Source organism: Ovis aries, chromosome 10 (assembly GCF_016772045.2).
Source record: "Ovis aries strain OAR_USU_Benz2616 breed Rambouillet chromosome 10, ARS-UI_Ramb_v3.0, whole genome shotgun sequence".
Taxonomy (NCBI): Eukaryota; Metazoa; Chordata; class Mammalia; order Artiodactyla; family Bovidae; genus Ovis; species Ovis aries.
Genome location: NC_056063.1, coordinates 29,973,689 through 29,998,995, shown reverse-complemented (window position 1 = coordinate 29,998,995; position 25,307 = coordinate 29,973,689). Strand labels below are relative to the sequence as shown.

The 25,307-nt window shown below is 42.1% G+C and overlaps 1 protein-coding gene across 2 annotated transcripts in view; it reads left to right on the top strand.

Moving 5' to 3' along the window:
• The window catches only part of B3GLCT (beta 3-glucosyltransferase), a 112,390-nt gene that overhangs the window by 47,737 nt on the left and 39,346 nt on the right, over window positions 1-25,307 (top strand). For both annotated transcript variants that reach the window (XM_027973624.2, XM_042254819.1), the window contains exons 5-8: window positions 5,866-5,942; window positions 6,444-6,555; window positions 13,943-14,079; window positions 21,928-21,991. In XM_027973624.2, the coding sequence (XP_027829425.1) occupies window positions 5,866-5,942; window positions 6,444-6,555; window positions 13,943-14,079; window positions 21,928-21,991 (390 nt within the window). The remainder of the gene's footprint in view (window positions 1-5,865; window positions 5,943-6,443; window positions 6,556-13,942; window positions 14,080-21,927; window positions 21,992-25,307) is intronic.

Here is a 25,307-nt window from a genome sequence, read left to right as displayed (position 1 = left end):
GAAAACTACAGGCCAATATCTCTGATGAACATAGATGCAAAAATCCTCAACAAAATTCTCGCAATCAGAATCCAACAACACATTAAAAAGATCATACACCATGACCAAGTGGGCTTTATCCCAGGGATGCAAGGATTCTTCAATATCCGCAAATCAATCAATGTAATTCACCACATTAACAAATTGAAAAATAAAAACCATATGATTATCTCAATAGATGCAGAGAAGGCCTTTGACAAAAATTCAACATCCAGAACCACCTCCCCAGTGCAAGACATAAGACTGGACCTGGTCGGCAGAGGAGGGCGCCCCACTCCAGTGTTCTTGCCTGAAGAGTCGGACACGACTGAAGCGACTTAGCACACATGCAAGGGAAAGTTTCAGATTTTGGGAAACAGTCTGTGACAAGAGAAAAGGAAAGCATCACAGACTTACATTAGTGGAATTTTTTTTTTTTTTTCCGAGCGAGGCAGAAGAACTGAAGTGGTCCTAAACCAAATTTGCCTGATGATTAAAGTTACGGCATTTAAAACATTAATCTGCTTTGGTCCACATTGACATGTTGGCATTTTCATTCATGCTACTGATGTTTCTAGATATAAATTTTGACTGATTTCTCTCTCTCCATATCAAGAATAATGGGCTTTCTCCTCTCAGAGCATCTTCAGATGCTCAGCTGTGGAATCTGAACCTTTTTGTGAATGAAGATGATGAATATGTATGAGAGCCAGGTAACAAGGGAGAGTGTTGGTTTTGCATTTTTGGTTCTCAGTAATTATTAGTGTCTTTAAATGCGAATGTGCCTTGAGAAAAAATGTTCAAAGGAAGTACTGTGGGAAGGTCCTCTAGGCTTTCTGACTTCAAAGTGCTTATTAGGATAGAAGCAGATGCCTGCTAGAAATGTAGATTTTTGGTTCAATGAGACAAATAGAATTAAATGTATTTAAATTACCGTGATCAACTTTTCCATTTTTTAAAATTTTCCTCTTCTGTTACTTACCTTTATTTGATTATTTGTATTTTTAGTTCCCTTATGCTTGCCTCTGAAATGGTATTATCTCATTTTTGATAGAATTTTACCTTCAGCTTTTAGGTTTAAAATAGTAGCATGGTTTGGTGAATAAGCATTCTTTAGATCAGTGAGACGGAGAAGGTAATGGCACCCCACTCCAGTACTCTTGCCTGGAAAATCCCATGGACGGAGGAGCCTGGTAGGCTGCAGTCCATGAGGTGGCTAAGAGTCGGACGCAACTGAGCGACTTCACTTTCACTTTTCACTTTCGTGCATTGGAGAAGGAAATGGCAACCCACTCCAGTGTTCCTGCCTGGAGAATCCCAGGGACAGAGGAGCCTGGTAGGAGGCCATCTATGGGGTCGCACAGAGTTGGGCACGACTGAAGCGACTTAGCAGCAGATTGGTGAAAGGCAGTACTCCACACATCAGTGCCTTTGCTATAGCGTCTAGCTTTTATTCCAAAGGGCTCTGTTGATAGAACATTTTCTTACTTTTCCCTTGATTTTTTGTTTGAAAACTCTTTCTTCTTCAGCCAGGCATTACATTTTAAAAAATGGTCTTTGTGTCCAAAAGTGCTTTAAACTGTCGATATGATACTTAAAAGAGGTATAAGTCTTGTGGTGTGGGTAGAACAGACAGAATATAAATTATTACAGTGTTAAGAACTGAGAGATCATTTGATGGAACATTTGTTGTTACCTTTTAAATTATTTTATCTCAGGGTGCTAATAAGGGCTTCCCAGGTGGTGCAGTGGTAAAGAATCCGCCTGCCTATGTAGGAGATGCAAGAGACATGGGTTTGATTCCTGGGTCTGGAAGATCCCCTGGAGGAGGAAATGGCAACCTGCTCCTATATTCTTGCCGGGATGATCTCATGGGCAGAGGAGCCTGGGGCACTACAGTCCATGGGTTGCAAAGAGCTGGACTGAGCACACCCACAGCATGCTAATATTTGGTTGGCCAAAAAGTTTATTTGCGTTTTTCTATAACACCTTACAGAAAACTCCGAATGAACATTTTGGCCAACCCAATACATATGCATATGTGTGTATCTAAGTCTGGTCTGTGTGTGCATACAGACACAATGCATATATACACATACATACATATATACACACGTATGTATATATAAAACAAGAATAAAAGCTATTGGTACTTTCTGAGGATTAATAGACAAAACTTTCTAAGTAAAATGTTATTGTTGTTCAGTTGACGAGCTCTCCTGTCCTTCACTATGTCCTGGAGTTTGCTCAAATTCATGTCCATTGAGTTGGTGATACTATCTAACCATCTCATTCTCTGTTGCCCCTTTCTCCTCTTGCCCTCAGTCTTTCTCAGCATCAGGGTCTTTTTCAATGAGTCAGCTTTTTGCATCAGGTGGCCAAAGTGTTGGAGCTTCAGCATTAGTGTTTCCAATGAGTATTCAGGATTGATTTCCATTAGAATTGACAGGTTTGATCTCCTCACTGTCCCCGGAGCCCTCAAGGAATTCTTCTCCAACACCACAATTTGAAAGCACCAGTTTTTCGGTGCTCAGCCTTCTTTGTGGTCCAACTCTCACAAATGGCCTTGGCTTATTCAAGATCATGTTTTTGAGTATCAGGTGAGGACCTAGTTTATATTTTGAGACATATTTGGAGATAGTTGTCAACAGCACACTAGTTTTTGAAATACTTCTATTTGGAGATGCAGAGGTACAGAAAACTTGACTACCATTTTTGTGTTAACCAACTGAAGCAAATACGAAATCCAGGCATATGATTTAGTAAACAAAAAGTGATGGAGATAGGAAAGATTGTAACCTACCAGTAACCCAGAGAGCTTATTTTAGTCTAGAATTTAACTCCTCCTTTGTACTGCCCAAACCCTTGCTGCACTTTTATCATCCTGACCTTCTTTGCATCTTTGCCTGGCAAGTGCCCTCACAGTCTTTCTGCTGAGGTTACTTGTCTGGTGTCATATCAATACTTGTTGCCATCCCTTGTATATTTCCTATAACTTGCTATATAACTCAGACGGGTGGTTCTTGTTTGGAAGCCAAATTTTTGTATTTATTTCTGCTGAAAACAGATTTTTACTTAACAGATAGTTTAAAGTGTACATGTAATCATTTCATCATTCTGACATAAATATTTTCATTTTTCTGGCTCCCTTACGCTCTCTGTTTTATTTTGCATGGTTGGAGTTATGTCTGTTTTAATATTTAGCGTAAAGACATTCCCATTGTCATAATGTCTTCATTATTATAATTTCATTTGCTACATAACAGCTCATTTGCTACTTATTTTCTTGTAAGACTCTTTTTTTTTTTAGTGTCTTCTGTGTTTGTTTTCTAGCTAATGCATATTAGCATGCTCCCAATGAGTTTGAGAGAACTCCAGGAGATAGTGAAGGACAGGGAAGCCTGGCATGTTGCAGTCCATGGGGCCGCAGAGAGTTGGGACACAACATGGTGACTGAACAACAAATAATTATTTGAAATTTTAATGCAAGTATTAAAGTTATTATCTTCACACATGATATTTTTCTCTTATATAATCCCCTATGAATATATGTGTGGTATATATTTGTATATATATGGCATATATATGTATATAGCATATAGCTATATATGTGTAGCTATATATGTGTGTATATATATATCTGGCATATACGTGTACATGTGTGGCATATATGTGTATAAAACATACAGCTAGTATGTATATATGCATACATATAACAAATTTTGAAAGACAGTGAGAATTACTTCATTATTCAGAATCAACAGTAGGAAAGCCCAGAGTTACATTGGGTAGCTGCTAATTCAGACTTGAGGGTTTGCTTTTCTCTGTAACGTGCCATATTGTTAGTGTGATATAACCTTGCTGCTGCTGCTGCTAAGTCCCTTCAGTCGTGTCTGACTCTGTGCGACCCCTTAGACGGCAGCCCAACAGCCTCCCCCGTCCCTGGGATTCTCCAGGCAAGAACACTGGAGTGCATTGCCATTTCCTTCTCCAATGCATGAAAGTGAAAAGTGAAAGTGAAGTCACTCAGTCGTGTCCAACTCTTAGCGACCTCATGGACTGCAGCCTACCAGGCTCCTCTGTCCTTGGGATTTTCCAGGCAAGAGTACTGGAGAGGGTTGCCATTGCCTTCTCTGAGTATGATGTAACCTTAGGTTACTGTTTTTACATTTCATATTTGTACATGAAAGTTTAAAAATACTATATAAAATGAAGAAAGAAGACATATTTGATAGTCCAAAGATTTATATTGAAAATCATTCTTTCTTAAATAATAAGCTTATATGAACTTCAAGAATGGTATGGAATCTACTTTACTGTGGTAATATTTCAAATAGTTAAACATGTATCCTTAAAGTCTTTTCTCTGTAATAGTTACCTGGATATAGCTTGTATAAAGCACAGAATATGCTGAAGTTTGTTGTGGGGTGTTCAAGCATATTATATGTCTGACTTTTGGCTTGTCACAACTGGAAATAGATTGAATACTGCTTAATCATTTTGTATTTATAGCTTAAAAAATATGAGTCTCTATGTATATGTATGCTGGAGAAGGCAATGGCACCCCACTCCAGTACTCTTGCCTGGAAAATCCCATGGACGGAGGAGCCTGGTGGGCTGCAGTCCATGGGGTCGCTAAGAGTCAGACACGACTGAGCGACTTCACTTTCACTTTTCACTTTCATGCATTGGAGAAAGAAATGGCAATGCACTCCAGTGTTCTTGCCTGGAGAATCCCAGGGGCGGGGGAGGCTGTTGGGCTGCCGTCTATGGGGTCACACAGAGTCGGACACGACTGAAGTGACTTAGCAGCAGTAGCATGTATATGTATGCATGTATATATAGCTATAGTTGTGTCTATTTCTGGATCTTCATTCTTACAAAGCTTGTAGATTTTGAAATTCCATCATTATACTGTTACTGTTGTTGCCTGAATACTTAAGGATTCTATTTCTAGTATTCAGAACTGAAGCTCTTCATTATGGTGGTGTTTTAGTGTTTTTAGGGCATTCTAAAGTGTTTTTCTTCACATCAGATAAATTGTATATTATTCCTTTTGTTTAGCCGAAGTGTTTTATTTTCCATTTTCCACATGCTTCCTCCGTTGGGTACACAGTAAAAGCTGTGTTTATACCTCTGAGTTTTCCCTCACTTGCCCTGGGCTCTTCCTTTCCAGTCGGCTTTCAGTTCAGTTCAGTTCAGTTCAGTTCAGTTGCTCAGTCGTGTCCAACTCTTTGCGACCCCATGAATTGCAGCACGCCAGGCCTCCCTGTCCATCACCATCTCCTGGAGTTCACTCAGACTCACGTTCATCGAGTCCATGATGCCATCCAGCCATCTCATCTTCGGTCGTCCCCTTCTCCTCCTGCCCCCAATCCTTCCCAGCATCAGAGTCTTTTCCAATGAGTCAACTCTTCTCATGAGGTGGCCAAAGTACTGGAGTTCAGCTTTAGCATCATTCCTTCCAAAGAAATCCCAGGGTTGATCTCCTTCAGAATGGACTGGTTGGATCTCCTTGCAGTCCAAGGGACTCTCAAGAGTCTTCTCCAACACCACAGTTCAAAAGCATCAATTCTTGGCGCTCAGCCTTCTTCACAGTCCAACTGCAGACATGCAAATTTCAGGGCTTCGGCGCTGTCTGGAGCCGAGGCGCTGGGGAGCTTGCGTGGGTTCAGTTAAAGTCCTTCATTTCTAGTGGCTCCCGAAGAAAAGAAAAAAGAAGAGAGTAGTATGAAGAATAAAATGTCAGATCTTTGAAAATACCTGGTTTGAAATTTGAGTCTCTTAAGGAAATCATTGTGGCCATATTGTGTTATTTATGTTTTGCTTTGATGGTTGTTTCTTCAGGAAATGCCCACAGTGCTTCTCCTTCACCAGCTGGCTCAGCAGGAAGGCGCGTGGACCATCCTTCCGTTGTTACCGCAGTACGTTGCCCTTGAAACGTGCTCATCATTGGCATCCCTACCTGACACTTGTAGGCTTCCTTGTTTTTTCACTAAGCGTGTTTTTCCCCAGAGTCAGCAAGTAAAGTCGTTGGATTCTATAACTGCTACCTTAATCAGATTTCTTAATGATTGATTCTTAATCATGAATAGCTTTTATTTTTAAATGTTTCTTTCTTAAAAGATATAATATCAGTATATTTGATATTTTGAGACTGATTTTGAGATCTGTTGATCTGGGGTTTGTCATGGAAAGAGTTAACTTGAACTCTGGCTGTTTCATAAACCATTAGTATCTGGCTTTTCTATTAATATAAGCTGAAACTATACATGGAAGAAAAATAACAGGGGAAAAAAATTCAGATTTCATGCTATTTCGTATGTCCTTTATTTGCTTCCTGCTTTCTCTTCCTTAGTAAGTTTTAAACCTTGTTATAAAACTCACTTTATAAGAATGATTACTAGAATCTTTCCTTTTCTCAGCTTTTCTGTAATGTATAGCAGAAATTCATCATGGATTTTCTTCTGTGAAGAAGAGACAAGAATACAAATTGTACAACTCTTAGAAACACTCAGAAGATATGACCCATCAAAGGTAAATACAACTTCAAGTATTTTTATTTTGCATGGAGAAAGTGCTTAAAGGAAGTTTAATTTTGATTAACAGGTTTTTCAGTCCAATAAAAAACACTTAATTTAAAATTAAGAAGAACAAAATAGGCTGCTCTCACCCTGTGCTATGCAGCATATTATATGGAATGTGTATCTCAGTAAACTTGCTTTAACTTTAAAGAAAAAAGAATGAAATAGCAGTTAAATATCTGGAAACAATGTTAAATAATTCTCGTTGAGGTTTGGAGCTATCAGACAGATGAAAGTTACAATGAGCCATTTTTAAATGAAAAAAAAAAAAAAGCACCTATATGTTTTACCAGTTTTAGAAAATTAAGAAAACTATAAACCAGAGTTCAGAAATAAGTTCAAATTGGTTATTTCTCTTTGTCAACAATGACCGCATATTATTTTAGGTAAGAAATAACTTTGAGTACCAACTGTGTGTTGGGCACTATGATAGCAGGAGCTTGGACTGACAGACAAGGGTCTTGACTGGATGGATGGTGCAGAGTAGCAGGGAGTGATGCACCGTCGAAGAAGCAGTTACAGTTAAAAGTGAGACATCTTTTAAGGGAAACACTGGGCATTGTTAGAAGCAACACAGCAGGGCATCAGATCTTATTTGGGAAGGTCATGACGTAATGTGACATTTAACCTGAGTCCCATGGAGTGAGTAGGAGTTAGTAGGAGAGAGAACTCTAAGCAGAGGGAACAATATCTGAGAAGGGCTGGAGGTGAGATAGATACACCTTGTGAGAAAAGTTCACCCCTGCCTTCATATTTTAACAGTTTATCTCATGCAGATAGGATGTTGCAAATGGATCATGTTTACCTCTAAGTGCTGAGTGCTGAACACAGTGTTTAACACTTACTAGGTGGTCATTGAATATGTGTGTGTGTGTGTGCGCGTGTGTGTGCACGTGCATGCTCAGTCGTGTCTGACTGTTTGTGACCTCATGGACTGTAGCCCACCAGGCGCCTGTGTCCATGGGATTTCCCAGGCAAGGATACTGCGGTGGGTTGCCACGCTCTCCTCCAGGGGATCTTCCTGACTCAGGGATAAAACCTGCATCTCCTGTGTCTCCTGCATTGGCAGGTGGATTTTTTACCACTGAGCCGCCTGAGAAACCCTAAATATTTGTGTAGGACTGAGTAACTCTGAAACGTCAGCTGTCCTGCTGGGCTACGTGCAGTATCTCTGAAGGTTGACAGGCAGCTCTGGAGCTTTCTGGAGGGTAAATTAGGCTGTTCGGTTCTCTTGGAGAAGTCCAGGTTACGCCGTGATCAATTTATGGGGTTCTTTGAATGTGGAATAAGTGGAATTGGGTCCTTTCTGGTACTGATGGACACCCGCCCACCCCTGTTCTGATGCCCACTCCAGAAGTGAATCAGATTCAGTGAGGGTATGGAAAAGGAGCCGTGGCTTCCTAGTGCCTGCGGGGTTTGTTGATGTGGACACACACAGAATTGGGCAACGGTGACCATTAGGTTGGTTTCCAACCATTAGGTTGGTTGGAAAGTTTGTTACTACAATAAAACCACTGGTCTTGATGCTTTTTAAATGCTGTAAGGACCCATTATGATTTCTTTTCATGCTTTTGACTTCTGGGAAAACACAGATATAATTGAATGAGAAAGTTGTTAGGTTAAAAAAAAAATTCCTTCAAAGGAGAGAAGATTTATGAATGTGTCTGATCCAGTCTTTTCAGATGGTGCTGAGCAGTGTCTGTGTGCTTTGTGCCATGTTTTATGTAAAAGATTTGTTAGGCTTTTATGTTTTCCTTTGACTTGAGAAAAACTCCCAGCTCTTTTTTGGAATGTAGGAGTTTTAATCGCCTCCTAGTGTTTGCTTCACCTGGAGATTATTTTTTCCATTATCCATAGCTCTAATTCTGTACAGAAGATGGTGACTCACTGTACTTTTTAATGAAAATTGGAATGATAAATTTAAAAGTTCAGAGCAAGTTCATGAAAATCAAGTACAGAACAGAGGTAAAATAAGACATTTTCTTCTTTTGTGAGCTCTACGACATGAAAAAAAGTCAAGGACGTTTTATTTCATTTAAAACTAGAACTAGGGAATAAAAATTACATGATGTTGAAGTTAGCTCAAACCAGTGTTTTCTTCCCCCGACCGTATGAAATTTTAGGAAAAAAGTATAAAACAAACCTAGTTTTGACACTGACACAAATAAACTATATTAAAATAATATGTGTTAGAATGTCATTATTTCACTGGATTCTGACATTGTTTCCCTTCAATATCGTGTCATCCTCACCAATCAAATTTATGCTGTCATACAATATTTTAAATGAAAAACTTCAATCTTTATTAAAGTAATTAATCTCTGTTAATTGCCTTTCTGGGTGATTTCTATTAATTTCTATATCTTATTGAAGTCTTTCTGGCTTTCTTTTTCCCCTACAGGATGCTTTTATTATGTGTGCATTTGCTGAAATGTCTTTAATTTTTAATTCTTAATAGAGGTAAAACATGCGTGCTGGCAAAGAGTAATTCTAAGATACTACTAGAGCACTGAGTTATTCTTTTACAGTTTGTCTTAATAGTCTTTATTAAGAAGTCATTAGGAAAATCACTGGGCTTCCCTGGCAGCTCAGCTGGTGAAGAATCCACCTGCAGTGTGGAGACCTGGATTCGATTCCTGGGTTGGGAAGATCCCCTAGAGAAGGGAATGGCTACGCATTCCAGTATTCTGGCCTGGAGAGTCCCATGGACTGTATAGTCCACGGGGTCACAAAGAGGGACACAACAGGGAGTGCTTCTTCACAGAATATGTATTAATTTCCCCCTTGCTGCTGCTGCTAAGTCGCTTCAGTCGTGTCTGACTCTGTGCGACCCCATAGACAGCAGCCCACCAGGCTCCCCCGTCCCTGGGATTCTCCAGGCAAGAGTACTGCAGTGGGGTGCCATTGCCTTCTCCCAATTTCTCACTTAGAGTAGTTTATAATATGCGTCTATGAAAAGACTCTGGTGCTGGGAGGGATTGGGGGCAGGAGGAGAAGGGGACGACAGAGGATGAGATGGCTGGATGGCATCACTGACTCGATGAACATGAATCTGAGTGAACTCCTGGAGTTGGTGATGGACAGGGAGGCCTGGCGTGCTGCGATTCATGGGGTCACAAAGAGTCGGACATGACTGAGCAACTGAACTGACTGAACTGATGCTTAGTTGCTCAGTTGTGTCTGACTCTGCGACCCCAAGGACTGCAGCATGGACAGGCTCCTCTGTCCATGTGGATTCTCCAGGCAAGACAAGAATAGTGGAGTGGGTTGCCATGCCCTTCTCCAGGGGCTCTTCCCTACCCGGGATTGAACCCAGGTCTCCCGCATTACAGGAAGATTCTTTGCTGTCTGAGCCACCAGGGAAGCCTACTTTACAGTATAACCCCCCACAAAAATATTGAAAAACAGTCTTATATACTAGATAGCCAAACACTGCTCTTAATCATTAAAATATAAAAACATGTTCTGTATAAATTTATGTTTGGAACAGGAGATTATAATAGTGGAAGATTATTGAGAAAAGTGCTAAAATATACTGAACATTGAAATGATAAAATTATCATTTATTTATGATGAAGTGTTTTTTATTTTCTTTAAACAAGCTATATGTACATGGTATGTTAAATGTGATGATTTTCATGTTGGTTAATGTTTAGTCATTTGAATTTTTAAGCTGTTGAATTTTCTATCTTAAGCCAAGGTTATTTGCTTTATAATTACTTCCCTTGCCCAGTGGTGACTTCATATATCCATAAAGTGGTGGGAAGAAATCCTCGGGTGGAACTAGGAACCTAGACCTTTCATGTCTGCTCATTTACAACTTGTTGCTGAACTGACCCAGACTGAGACGGGGAGGTGTTTGAAATACAGCCATGAGCAGAAGAGGGCTCTTAGGAGACAGCACTGTCTCTCTCCTGCTTTTATTTTCTGATAAGGAATAGGGAGGGAGGTCGTGATGGCTGGATAACAGAAAATACTACCAAGCTTTAGAACTTTGGGTACTTAATGATCCTGCTGACGTTTCTTTAATGGTTGCCTTTGAAAGCTCTCCCAGGATTGGTGCATCATTTAACACAAAACTCGGAGCACCTGGGGCAGGTGAGGGGGCCTGCAGATAGAGCGGCGGGTGAAATGGACACCACCCCAGGTCACAAGGAGGGAGTGTTCATAGTGATGCCGGGGAGACGGGCAGTAGGCAGACCTGAAATACTACATCAGATGGTAGTAAGTGCTGTGGAGAGAAAGAACACAAAATGAGAGGGATGCCGGATAGGCTGGGGGTGGACTTCCTTCTCTGTTTGGGGTATTTAGGAAGAGCTTCACAGCTCACGTCAGGTTGAGCCACGAGTGAAGGAGCCAAGGGAGTGAGTTTTGTGCTTTCTGATCCCGTGCCCACAGCCCAGCAGGAGCTGCAGACTCGCCCGGTTCAAACATGAACTCTGCGTTCCCCTTTGTTCCTCTTCCACCTCAGTCTCCCGCATCTCAGAAATGGCATCCCTGTCTATCAGCCTTTACCTTCTCCAGCGGATCTTCCCAACCCAGGAATCAAACTAGGGTCTCCTGCATTGCAGGCAGATTCTTTACTAGCTTCAGCTATTAGCTGAAGCCCTGGTATCTCTTGTATTGGGGTTGGCCAAAAAGTCAGTGTGGGTTTTTCTGTACAAACTCAAACTTCTTGGCCAACCCAATATTATTAATGTCTGATATTCACTTGAATTCTTAATTTTAGCTATTGCATTATTCAGTTTTAGAATTTCTGTCTGGCTCTTGTTTATAGGTTCTAGTTCTTTGGTAAAAATCATCTTTTCATCTATTTTCTTAACCATATTAACTATAGTTTAACTGCAAAATCTTATTTGTGAAGCTCTAGTTCTCATTTTTCTGTTTTTGGTGTGGTCCTGTTTCTTGTTATGCAGGGTTAATTTTCACTCAGTGTCAGCTCTTTGATGTGAAAAACTGAAGAGATTGTGGGTGGTATCCCTTCCTACAGGAAGACTGGATCTTCTCTGGGGTTGTAGACCTTGTTTGGGTGGGTCTGTTTACAGACTGCCCTTATCCATAGACCCTTTCCCCTAGGAGACCCTGTACTCCAGCCTTGGGCTCCCAGAACTACTGCTGAAGTTTTCCTCTGCTTAGATTTTAGCCACTTCACTGCTGTTTTCCACTTGGTTCCTGTGATTTTCTCTTGGTTTTCGTGTAGCCTAGGAGTTGAAGGGAGATTGCAGGCAGAATGTTGGCGTCGCTCCTTTGGGTGCCCGCCAGCCCCTATCTCCGTGGCAGCCTCCGGCTCCAGCTGTCTCTGCGGCGCAGCCATACAGGAGCCCCCAGCTGCCACTCTCTGTGCTGTGCTGTCCTTTGCTCTTGTTGTTCTGTTGCTCAGCCTTGTCCGACTCTGCGACCCCATGGACTACAGCACGCCAGGCTTCCCTGTCCATCACCAACTCCTAGAGCTTGCTCAAACTCATGTCCATTGAGTCAGTAATGCCATCCAACCATCTCGTCCTCTGCCATCCCCTTCTCCTCCTGCCTTCAATCTTTCCCAGCATCAGGGTCTTTTCAAATGAGTCAGCTCTTTGCATCAGGTGGCCAAAGTATTGGAGCTTCAGCATCAGTCCTTCCAATTTAATATTCAGGGTTGATTTCCTTTAGGATTGACAGGTTTGATCTCTTTGCTGTCCAAGGGACTCAAGAGTCTTCTCCAGCGCCACAGTTCGAAAACATAAATTCTTTGGTGCTCAGCCTTCTTTATGATCCAGTTGTCACATCTGTATACAACTACTGGAAAAACCATAGCTTTGACTATACGGACCTTTATCGGCAAAGGGATGTCTCTGCTTTAATACACTGTCTAGGTTTGTCATAGCTTTTCCTTTGCTCTGAGAACCAGCAAATTCCTCGAGGGTAAAGACGATGAATATGGGGTTCCCATGGGTGGGCTCTCCTGCTCTCTGGGATGTTAACCCTCACATCCTGTTTGCCTGTTGCTTTCCGCTGCTCTCAATCATCTGCTCTAAGAACGCCTCCAGCTTTTGTACTTGTTCTTGGTGGGAGAGTAGGTCTGACCCAGGCTGTTCTCTTGTGACATACGAACCCTGGTCTCTCTTCGGCTTCTCTTTTGTACCTTATTTCCCATATCCAGTATCTTCCAGCCACACTGAACTAAATTTTTTCATCAGATATATATCAAGTTCTTTTTTTTCCCACTTCAGGGACTTTATATCAACTGCCTCACCTGTTATTCCCCAGATGTGTGCTCAGCTTAGTGATCTTAAGGCTGAGTTCAGTGGTGATCTCCTAAGAGGTTCCCTCTTTCCAGGGTGGTCCCCGTCACTCTGTTTTATTTTCATCGTAGCACATGCCGTCACTATCTGAACTCATTTTATTTTCTTGATTGCTTTCTGTCTCCCCACTGTTGTATAAGCTCTGTTCCCACCTGGTAAGGGATAAATGGTAATTGATAACAAATAGTAAATGTTAATTGAATGAATGAATAAAGTAAGCACTGGTTCTGGAAGGAATTTTCTGTTTTCTCCTTCCTCTCATCTCTCAAGCACCAGAGGGTGGGGACCACTCTGCAGTCATGGGCTCTGTGCTGACTCCCGCCGTCTCACTCATGGCTCTTTCCTGACCCCTCATACCTGGGAGGGTTACAGTCCCTTTGGCAAATAAACCTCTTGAATTATCCTAATTTGAGTGTGTCATCTTTCAGCCTACTGACTCTGCTTTGGTCAATAAAAATAATCAAACCCAGGTCTCCCACATTGCAGGCACATCCTTACCAGCTGAGCCACAAGGGAAGCCCAGGAATACTGGAGTGGGTAGCCTACCCCTTCTCCAGTGGATCTTCCCAAACCAGGGGTTCTTGCATTGCAAGTGGATTCTTTACCAACTGAGCTATCAGGGAAGCCAGTACAAATAAATTAGTATATAAATTTCTACATTTGATTGTTTTTGTATTCAAACTGTATTCGTAGACTATCACTTTGTTCCTAAATTCATTAAATAAATGTTGAACTACACACAAAAAAGGAACAATTTCCTTTAATAGTATTTTGATAGGAAATATTCTATAAAGTAACATTTTTGTGTTTATAATGTAATGATGACTAACATTTTGTTCATCCTGATGGTATGATCTTAAATTGCTTTCTTCATAGCCAAAGATTATGCTGTATTCATTATCATATGAGTATTATATTTTTGTTAAAATTCTTAAAAAATATATAATCTGTGCTTATGCTTTATCACTCAGAATATTTAACTAAAACTAATGGTACTTATTTGTTTTGAGTCTTGCCTGAATGGCTTTTTAAAAATTTTTTTCTATCTTTATTTAACAGGAATGGTTTTTAGGAAAAGCATTACATGATGAAGAGTCTACAATAATTCACCATTATGCCTTTTCTGAAAATCCTACAGTTTTTAAATATCCAGACTTGGCTGCCGGCTGGGCCCTTAGTATTCCACTGGTAAACAAGTAAGAATTTATTAGACTCTCTTTTCATTTCATTTTGTGTATGAATCGCCTTTTATTTCGCCGAGTCTTATAACTGGTGGATCTGAGTGAGCTTTTCAGCAGAGGCAGCGAGTGGTAGAACAGGGAGACGGGCAGCAGGAGCCAGACACAGAGGCTCCATCCCGTACTCATCGTGTCTCAGGGCTCAGCTGCTCTGTGCTTCCTCTGCCTCACCTGCTGCAAAATGAGGTGAATGATGAACTGTGAGGCTGAGGAGGGCACACGAGTGCTCAGGACTCTACACCCAGGAGGGTGATCACTGCTGTCAGTGGACCTGGTGATCTTCAGGCGTGACTTAAGGAAATGAAGCCGCAGCATGCCTGTGGGGCTGGGTTAATGGCTGGTTATGTGCATGGATATATACACGAGTTTAAATGGGGCCCGGGCAGAAGATGCTGCAGATAATTGTACCTGGCTATTTGTGGGATAATCCCAGTGATGCTTTTGTGATGTGAAAGGAGAAGGGGAATTGTAATTCAGGGGAAATATGGCTGTTGACAGCCCTCTTAACCTAAATAATTCAGCTTGTTTGTGAGTTTTTATTCTTTCAGGAATGGAGAGTTGAGAATGCAAATGTGGTTTTTATTTCTGCAAAGATTAAAGTGTTTCTATTATTTCTTACACCAAGTGCCCTATTTCTAGGGGTTGGAGCCCTGGAAAGCTTTTTGGCCCATTGTGGATGCAGAAGGTAGTAGACGCGTTGTCATCCATGGTTGCCCAAAACTTGTGGACTGCTCCCTTGCCACCTGAAGGTTCTTTACAGGGTCATACTCTCCTTTGCAGTGTAAGTGCAAGGGGCAGGAAAGTCCTCAGAGGGGATGAAAGGAATTTTGTTGCTGGAATTGAAAGGGGAGATTGGTGGTTTGTTGGTGCAGGAGTTCAACAGTGTTATTCAAGAGTCTGGTTCTCTCTGTCTCTCTGGCTTAGCGCACAGCATCATTTCATCCTAAATCTGTTTCACTTTGTGGTTTCAAGGCAGTAAGGGCTGTGTGTTTCTTATCCATGTCCAGCAGGAGAGAGCCTCTAACCATAGAGTATGCTAATCCTTAGTCTCTAGATGTGTGTTTGTGTCAAGTTGCTTCAGTCGTGTCTGACTCTCTGAGACTCTATGGACCAAGGCCCGCCAGGCTCCTCTGTCCATAGCATTCTCCAGGCACAAATACTGGAGTGGGTTGCCATTTTCTTCTCCAGGAGACCTTCCTGACCCAGGGATTGAACCCGAGTCTCTTAGGCCCTGCACCTGGGATGTGTCTAGTTGGATCCTGTCCAGTTAAAGTTGATGGGGACAACTTAAGGTGTCTACAACCTCTGGACCATAAACAGCTGCCAGGGTACTTGAGGGCATCAGTTGGGACCAAACTAACTGACTCTGGGGCCTCTTTATTGACCTAAAAAATTAATCAAAATCAGAATTCTCTTAGAAGGCTCTGTATTGTGTGGTTAGCCAACAGAGCCCACTGCAGGAGTGTTTATTCCCTGTGTCTCCTTTCTTTGACTGATGACTCAGAAGGTAGGGCAACGATTTATAGTTACTTATGAATTTCTTCTGCTCAGTTCAGCTCAGTCACTCAGTCATGTCTCTTTGTGACCCCATGGACTGCAGCACACCAGGCCTCCCTGTCCATCACCAACTCCCAGAGTTTACTCAAACTCATGTCCATCAAGTTGCTGATGCCATCCAACCATCTCATCCTCTGTCATCCCCTTCTCCTCCTGCCCTCAATCTTTCCCAGCATCAGAGTCTTTTCAAATGACAGCTCTGTACATCAGGTGGCCAAAGTATTGGGGTTTCAGCTTCAACATCAGTCCTTCCAATGAACATTCAGGACTGATCTCCTTTAGGATGGACTGATTGGATCTCCTTGTAGTTCAAGGGACTCTCAAGAGTCTTCTCCAACACCACAGTTCAAAAGCATCAATTCTTCTGTGCTCAGCTTTCTTTGTAGTCCAACTCTCACATCCATACATGACTACTGGACAAACTGTAGACTTGGCTAGATGGACCTTTGTTGACAAAGTAATGTCTCTGGTTTTTAATATACTATCTAGGTTGGTCATAACTTTTCTTCCAAGGAGAAAGTGTCTTTTTAATTTCATGGCTTCAGTCACCATCTGCAGTGATTTTGGAGCCCCCAGAAATAAAGTCTGCCACTGTTTCCACCGTTTCTCCATCTGTTTGCCATGAAGTGATGGGACTGGATGCTATGATCTTTGTTTTCTGAATGTTGAACTTTAAGCCAACTTTTTCACTCTCCTCTTTCACTTTCATCAGGAGGCTCTTTAGTTCTTCTTCAGTTTCTTCTATAAGGGTGGTGTCATCTGCATATCTGAGGTTACTGATATTTCTCCCGGCAATCTTGATTCCAGCTTGTGCTTCTTCCAGCCCAGCGTTTCTCATGATGTACTCTGCACAAAGTTAAATAAGCAGGGTGACAATATACAGCCTTGACATACTCCTTTTCCTGTTTGGAACCAGTCTGTTGTTCTGTGTCCAGTTCTAACTGTTACTTCTTGACCTGCATACAGATTTCTCAAGAGGCAGGTCAGGTGGTCTGGTATTCTCATCTCTTGAAGAATTCTCCACAGTTTATGGTGATCCACACAGTCAAAGGCTTTGGCATAGTCAATAAAGCAGAAATAGATGTTTTTCTGAAACTCTCTTGCTTTTTCGATGATCTAGCAGGCGTTGGCAATTTGATCTCTGGTTCCTCTGCCTTTTCTAAAAACAGCTTGAACGTGTGAAAGTTCACGGTTCACATACTGTTGAAGCCTGGCTTGGAGAATTTTGAGCATTACTTTGCTAGCGTGTGAGATGAGTGCAATTGTGTGGTAGTTTGAGCATTCTTTGGCATTGCCTTTCTTTGGGATTGGAATGAAAACTGACCTTTTCCAGTCCTGTGGCCACTGCTGAGTTTTCCAAATTTGCTGGCATATTGAGTGCAGCACTTTCACAGCATCATCTTTCACGATTTGAAATAGCTCAACTGGAATTCCATCACCTCCACTAGCTTTGTTCGTAGTGATGCTTTCTAAGGCCCACTTGACTTCACATTCAAGGGTGTCTGGCTCTAGGTGAGCGATCACACCATCGTGATTATCTGGGTTGTGAAGATCATTTTTGTACAGTTCTTCTGTGTATTCTTGCCACCTCTTCGTAATATCTTCTGCTTCTGTTACGTCCATTCCATTTCTGTCCTTTATTGAGCCCATCTTTGCATGAAATGTTCCCTTGGTATCTCTGATTTTCTTGAAGAAATCTCTAATCTTTCTCATTCTATTTTTTTTCTCTATTTCTTTGCACTGATCACTGAGAAAGCCCTTCTTATCTCTCCTTGCTGTTCTTTGGAACTCTGCATTCAAATGTGTATATCTTTCCTTTTCTCCTTTGCTTTTCGCTTCTCTTCTTTTCATAGCTATTTGTAAGGCCTCCTCAGACAGTCATTTTTGCATTTCTTTTTCTTGGGGATGGTCTTAATTCCTGTCTCCTGTACAATGTCACGAACCTCCATCCATAGTTTATCAGGCACTGTGTCTATCAGATCTAATCCCTTAAATCTATTTCTCACTTCCACTGTATAAGCATAAGGGATTTGATTTAGGTCATACCTGAATGGTCTAGTGGTTTTCCCTATTTTCTTCAATTTAAGTCTGAATTTAGCAATAAGGAGTTCATGATCTGAGCCACAGTCAGGTCCTGTTCTTGTTTTTGCTGACTGTATAGAGCTTCTCCTTCTTTGGCTGCAAAGAATATAATCAATCTGATTTCAGTGTCGACCATCTGGTGATGTCCGTGTGTAGAGTCTTCTCTTGTGTTGTTGGAAGAGGGTGTTTGCTATGAGCAGTGCGTTCTCTTGGCAGAACTCTATTAGCCTTTGCCCTGCTTCATTCTGTACTCCAAGCCCAAATTTGCCTGTTACTCCAGGTGTTTCTTGACTTCCTACTTTTGCATTCCAGTCCCCTATAATGAAAAGGACATCTTTTTTGGGTGTTAATTCTAGAAGGTCTTGTAGGTCTTCATAGAACCATTCAACTTCAGCTTATTCAGCGTTACTGGTTGGGGCATAGAGATGGATTACCGTGATATTGAATGGTTTGCCTTGGAAATGAACAGAGATCATTCTGTCATTTTTGAGACTGCAGCCAAGTACTGCATTTTGGACTGTTTTGTTGACCATGATTGCTACTCCATTTCTTCTAAGGGATTCTTGTCCACAGTAGTAAATATAATGGTCATCTGAGTTAAATTCACCCATTCCAGTCCATTTTAGTTCGCTGATTCTTAAGAAGTCAATGTTTACTCTTGCCATCTGTTTGATCGCTTCCAATTTGCCTTGATTCACGGATCTAACATTCCAGGTTCCTTTAGCAATAATGTTCTTTACAGCATTGGACATTGCGTCTATCACCAGTCACATCCACTACTGGGTGGTGTTTTTGCTTTGGCTCTGTCTCTTCATTCTTTCTGGAGTTATTTCTCCACTGATCTCCAATAGCGTATTGGGCACCTACCATCTCGGGGAGTTACCTTTTAGTGTCCTGTCTTTTTGCCTTTTCACCCTGTCCATGGGGTTCCCAAGGCAAGAGTACTGAAGTGGTTTGCCACTCCCTTCTCCAGTGGACCTCATTTTGTCATTTCTTCTACTCAAGTCACCAGAAAAACTGATTACTTAAAACATCTCATGATACTCACTTTCTTAGGCTTTCTCATCTGAAATACTTCCTCACTGGAAATATACTCTGTATCAGTTGAGTTCATTTCCTCAGTCATGTCTGACTTTGCAACTCCATGGACTGCAGCACGCCAGGCTCCCTGTCCGTCGCCGACTCCCGGAGCTTGCTCAAACTCATGTCCATCGAATCGGTGATGCCATCCAACCACCTCATCCTCCATCATCCCCTTCTCCTCCTGTCTTCAGTCTTTCCCAGCATCAGGGTCTTTTCTAGTGAGTCAGTTCTTTGCATTAGTGAATGTTGAATTAACACTTTCCAACGTTTCCTGGTGATTCATCTAATATGATCTCCTAACATCCATTTTAAAAGATTGCATTTTTGGAGAAATGCTTGTTAATTTTCAATAAGGGGACTTCTTCAAATAAGTGTTACTACGCAACACAGTTACTGATTTCTTCTGTTGTTTTTCTACCAGCAAACCTTATCTTGATTTCCTCCACTATCTTACTCTGTTGACTATCTCACAAGGGGAATTAGAAAAGTGAGTAGGAAGTTTTCCTAATACAGAATTGAGGGGTTCGCTGTTTGTTGCAAGTTTCCAGTCTAGCTGCTTGTGTGATTAGAACTGAAAGCTGAATGTCAAATGTCTTATTTGCCGGGAACTGAATATTTAATGAAGAAATGTTTTCATGAAATAATGGGGATTTCTGGCCTTGCTGGTTCCTGAAATTCGCATTTGAAACGCCCTCGAGTATAGCCCTTGGTGTGTATAGAAAAATGACACCTAGGTTCCATCACTGGGACTTGCCTCTTCAGTTAGGCGAGCTCTCCCTGCACACGTTTAGAACTGGGACTCCTTTGCAAGATGACTGGGTTAGGCTGCGGGTGTCCCATGCGGCTGACTCATCCAGGGGAAGTTCGTGGTATTGATTAACCATCACTGGTTCTGGCAGAGTCCATGGGTTGCTAAAGGCAGCCACTTACAGATGCCGGCGTACACACTGATCCGTCTCCACGCAATCAGTGCTCATCTTAAAGAGAGCCTGTCAGTGGCTGTCACTTTCTGTCCCTCTCTGGTTTTCCTCAAAGGAAAATGTTCAAGAACTGGATGAGAAAGAAACTTGGAAAGTCAGGAGTAGAGAGCCTGTTTAGGGTGGCAGTTCAGAGGTGTTTATTTTATATTAAGAAGGGGCAGGGGTGGTGTGGCTGTCTGACATTGGCGTCTGATCACAGTTATCTGTTCCTTGCCTGTGGCAGTAAGCTCAGGTATGACTTGTTTTTGGTCTTTGGAGTCTGAATATGGTCTGATCAGATTTTGAAGGCACTTGTCATGAGTCCAGATTCCAAAGTTAACTTGAAAGAGTTTATTTATATAAATTGGCTTCAACCAAGTTCAGAATTCGAGCTGGGCAAGATTCCGTGCCAGGGCAGGTTTTTTCCTCTTAATATATATCACGAATGTACTGAGAATGCAGTCCCTTTATGTAACATCCTCACCCACTCCTGCTCACGGGTCCGTGGGCAGATACCCGATAGGAATGTGACAGAGATTCTTTTGGGCTTTTTTAGGGCTGTTGGCTGTCAAGCCACATTCATATCAGCCGTGAAACCAGTGCTTTATAGCTGAACGTAAATTACAACCTGTGTCCCCCTCCTGTATCTCTGTATGACACAGGGCGTCTAAAGCTTGTGCCCTGGGACAGCCTGGAGGGATGCGGTGGGGAGGGAGGTGGGGGGGCGGTTCAGGATGGAAGGGACACATGTATGCCTGTGGCCAATTCATGCTGATACATGGCAAAAACTAGCACAATATTGTATCTATCCTCCAGTTAAAATAAATTTTTTTTAAAAAAGAAATACTTGTGCTTCAGCCAGGCTGAAAACTCTGTGAGGACTGTGGAAATTTGTTACTACTTTTCTTTTTAAAATCGCTGTGATTTCTTTGCAGTTAAAATATTTATTAAGTGAAAGTGTTGGCCGTTCAGTCATGTTCAACTCTGTAGCCCACCAGGCTTCTCTGTCCATGCGATTCTCCAGGCAAGAATACTGGAGTGGGTAGCCATTCCCTCCTTCAGGGGATCTTCCCGAACCAGGGATTGAGCCCGGGTCTCCTGTGTTACAGGTGGATTCTTTAGCATCTGAGCCACCAGGGAGTATTTATTAGGAGGTTTGTAATTGAAATGAGAGGTCCTACCTCTAGTCCTGTAACAAGCATAGAACCGTGTGGCATCTGAGTGGTCTTGGTAAGTGTGTAATCCTCTCTCTCAGCTGGGAATCAAGGACTATCCTGGTATTTGCTCTCACCCGTCCAGGTTGCTGACTGAGCACTGGTTTTGGGGGGCAGTGGGCAGCGTTGGGGTACACAGCAGGAGGCGTGTAGAGGGTGTTGTGGGGCTGCTGTGTGTGATGGATGAATGGGCTGTGCTTCCCACTCTGGGAGCAGGGGAAGCTTCTGTTTAGTCTTGAGGGAAAGTCTGGAAGCCCTTGAATTTGGTCTTAAAGAAAAGGCTGCCAGGCGAAGGTTGGGTCGGGGTGAACTAGGCCAGGGGTGTGCTCTGGGGGTGGCAGGAGGGTGCTGAGGAGCCAGGGATTCTAGAGCCTGGTGGGGTTGGGGGCATTATTCTGTGTTGAAAAGAGCCATTGTTAATTTTTTGAAGCAAGAAAATAACTTGAAACTGTTATTCTTTGCTGAACCCATCTGCTCTCTCCCCCTGAAAACTCCACAAACTGTGGTTCATTAGGGTCATTAAAAGCGGGAGACTGAGACGCAGCAGCTTGTGTCTCCTTGTTCCGCAAGCTGCGTTTCTTTTCCTTTCTGTTATTCAGTCAAGGATTATCCAGAGTGAACACACTTTATGGCTTTTTGAAAGACTTTTATTGGGTCACATTGTGTCTTATGTTATTTTCCAGGTGTTGAAATAGTGAAACCTATGTTTGCAACAAGTCTTACCTTCATTTCCTGGTGCACAAATAATTCTGTTTTCATAGTCCTTTGCGTTAACGAAATGAAAGTCTTACTTTTACCTTAAAATTTCTATTTTTGTTTTCCAATATTAGAAGGTCTCAAGAATGTATTATTCTTGTTTGATGCCTATTTTGGTTTTTTAAAAAAACCTCACATTGTCTCTTACTTTCTAGGCTTACAAAGAGATTAAAGAGTGAATCCCTGAAATCTGACTTCACAATAGATTTAAAACATGAGGTGGGTCGTGAATTTGTTTGGTTAAAAGTCTTTGTAATCAAGAAACTGTGTCTTTTTAAATGGTAATAAGATGATACACGTCGATAATTACCTTAAAGATAAATAGGTTTAATGCACCAACCAGAAGACAAAGGCTGGAAGATGAAAGCCCCCACGTGTTTATACTTCCACTTAGCATATCATTCCACTTAACCCCCAAAACTGTAGGTAATTATTTTATAGTGTTAGGTTAATCATATTTCCATTATGGCTTTTAATTGTAATTATTTTTTGTCTGGCTATTCATTGCGAAAACTGATAAACATCTTTTACTTTTGTGATTATGTAATATTTGCTTAATACCATTATATTATGATTGGCTAACACAAAATGGTAGAATTCTATATTACTAAAGTGAAAGTGTTAGTTGCTTAGTTGTGTCTGACTCTTTGCGACCCCATGGACTGTAGCCCACCAGGCTCCTCTGTCCATGGGATTTTCCAGGCAAGAGTACTGGGGTGGGTTGCCTTCTCCCCTGGAGAAGCATCTTCCCTATCTAGGGATCAAACCTGAGTCTCCTGCATGGCAGGTGGGTTCTTTACTTCCTGAGCCACCAGGGAAGCCAGAGGTGAATGTTTAAAAAAGCTTGCCAAAATGTCATTAAAATACCTCTCGTCTGACTTGGTCCCTTGGTCGCTCTTCCGCCTCCATCGCGTCTCTGTGCTGGCGCTCTGCAGCAGGGTGGAGCCATCTGGCCCCCTGGCACTTGGTGAACAGTGGTCGCTAGGCATCCTGAGGCAGGTGGCAGGCGAGCCATCACGAATCCAGTAATCTCTGATCATCTCTCTGTGCAGCTTATTCGTGGGTACCTCTGATGGCCAGCCCTCCTTTCCCTCCAGAGAATTCTGAGTCTTACGACATTGGGGTCAGTCATGACACGTAACTCAGTCCAGCAGCACTGGCAGCCTGCCAGGAGCAGAAAAGGCACTCGGAGGATTTTCATTTCAGGGGTGTTTTTTAAATTATGAAAATACATGTCAGAAATCATTCTTTTCCATGAGAGGGAGGGAATGACTAGCTGAAAGCCAGGGTCTGTCTAGATATTTTTAATGAATAATCAGCTCAGGTATAGATCCCCAGGTTTGGGAGCTTATGGAACATTAAATAACATACAAAAAAAGAAAGAAAAGCTCTTAACATCCCTGAAAGGTATGAAATCAGTCAGAATATCTGTGTTTAAGAGAGAGAACTTGACTGGTTGCCTGGATGTCTCTCCCCAAGAGGACCCTGCTTCGTCTTCGCCAGACTGAATAGCTTTCTTGAATTCTCTCCCTCTCCCTCTTTTCTTCATTATTTTATAATGTATGAATGTATCTCTGAATATATACTGTGTAGTTTGGTATCCTTCTGGGCTTCATATAAACAGAACTGTACCATGAATATGATTATAATTTGATTTGAAACTCACCTGTGTTGCTATGTGCAGCTTTAATGAATTTATCATCACTTTCTGTAACAGTCTTGTCTCAGGACTACACCCTGGTACATTTGCCCAGCCTCCTGGTAGTGGGCTTCTGGGTCACTACTGGCTTTTTGCTGTTGCAGTCACTGCTTCTGTGAACATTTTTTACACATGTCATGGTGATCATCTGTAAGTTTCTCTGCAGCAGAAGCTTTTAGATCGTTTTGTCACTGGGACTCACTTTAAAAAGTATGTTTTTCGCTGTGACTCTGTACTTGTGTGTTGTTCTTCTGTTTTGTTATTGATTTCCAGCTTAGCGTGACTGGTCTGTGTAAGTGTCATTTGAAATATTTTTAGGCCTAATTCTAAGACCAGGTTCATGTTCAGCTTTCACAAATGGAGAAAATGATATGCGTGCTCTGGTTGGAGGGTATATTATTCTCTTCATACCTACTGGGGCTTCCCTGGTGGCTCAGATAGTAAAGAAGCCACCTGCAGTGCAGGAGACCTGGGCTTGACCCCTGGTTCAGGAAGATCCCCTGGAGGAAGGCATGGCTGCCCACTCCAGGATTCTTGCCTGGAGAATCCCATGAACAGAGGAGCTGGGCAGGCTAGAGTCCATGGGACCGCAAAGAGTCAGACACGACTGAGTGACTAACACTTTCGCTTATATCTGTTAAAGAAGAAATAGCTACATCAGTTAATCTTGGGTGCTTCTCACATATTTCCTCCCTCTCTCCCTTCCTCCTGTTTTTTGTTTTGTCTGCTTGATATGTCATTAACTAAGGGAGGGATATGAAACTGTTCCCTCTGAGCGGTGACAGTGTCTCTTTGTGGAGCTGCCAGCTCTTGCTATTTATAGCCTGGGGCTATGTCAGTAAGAAGCACACGGGCTTAGACGTGTCCTGTTCTCTTGGTAAACTTGTCTTCATCTCTAGTAACGCTTGTTGCCTCAGTGTCTATCTTGTTGACAGGAACACTTCTGTACCAGCTTTCTGTTGGCGTTTGCCTCATTATTGTTTTTCATCTTTTTTCTTTCTCATCTCCTCATCTTTTGATGTGTTTCTCTTGAAGAGGATATGCTTATCTTTTTCTCCCAGTTTGACAACCTTTATCTTCAAACCACGTAGCAAATTTACATTTTTCAGGGTTTGTTGTTGTCGGTCGCTTAGTGGTGACTGACTCTTTTGTGACCCTGTGGACTGTCGCCCACCAGGCTCCTCTACCCACTGGATTTTGCAGGCAACAGTACTGCGGTGGGCTCCCATTCCCTGCTCCAAGGGATCTTCCTGACCAGGGATCGAACCCGTGTTTCCTGCTTTGCACCTTTGTTCTCCCTCCCATTTTTCTTTTTCCAACCCTAACCCTTTTGGAAGTTCAGTCTCCATGTCTGTTTCTTAATGGTTATTTTAAACATTTTAACATGCATGCTTAACCTTGTTGTTTAGTCATTAAGTCTTGTCTGACTCTTTGCCACGGCATGGACTGCGACACGCCAGGCTTCTCTGTTCTCCGCTGTTTCCCGGCATTTGCTCAAATTCAAGTCCATTGAATTGGTGATGCTTACCTAACCATGGCTAATTAATCAATATCCTGAAAATTTAAGGACCTGAGGATATATCCGTCTCTCAGTTTGATGCTCTTTTGTCCAGTAGCTTTGTTATGTCATTCCTTTTAAAGCTGCAGCTCAGATGTTGTCCTTACTTTATGCGGTTACTATTTGCATAAACCCCGTGTTTCCTCACTATTTTGTTTTGCTTCTGGACCCTGCTAATGGAGATCATTTTTATTCTTCTTGAAGTATATCATTCAGAATTTCCTTTTTAGTGAGGTGGCGAATTCTCAGGTTGCCCTGTAAAGATGCTTTATTTCAGC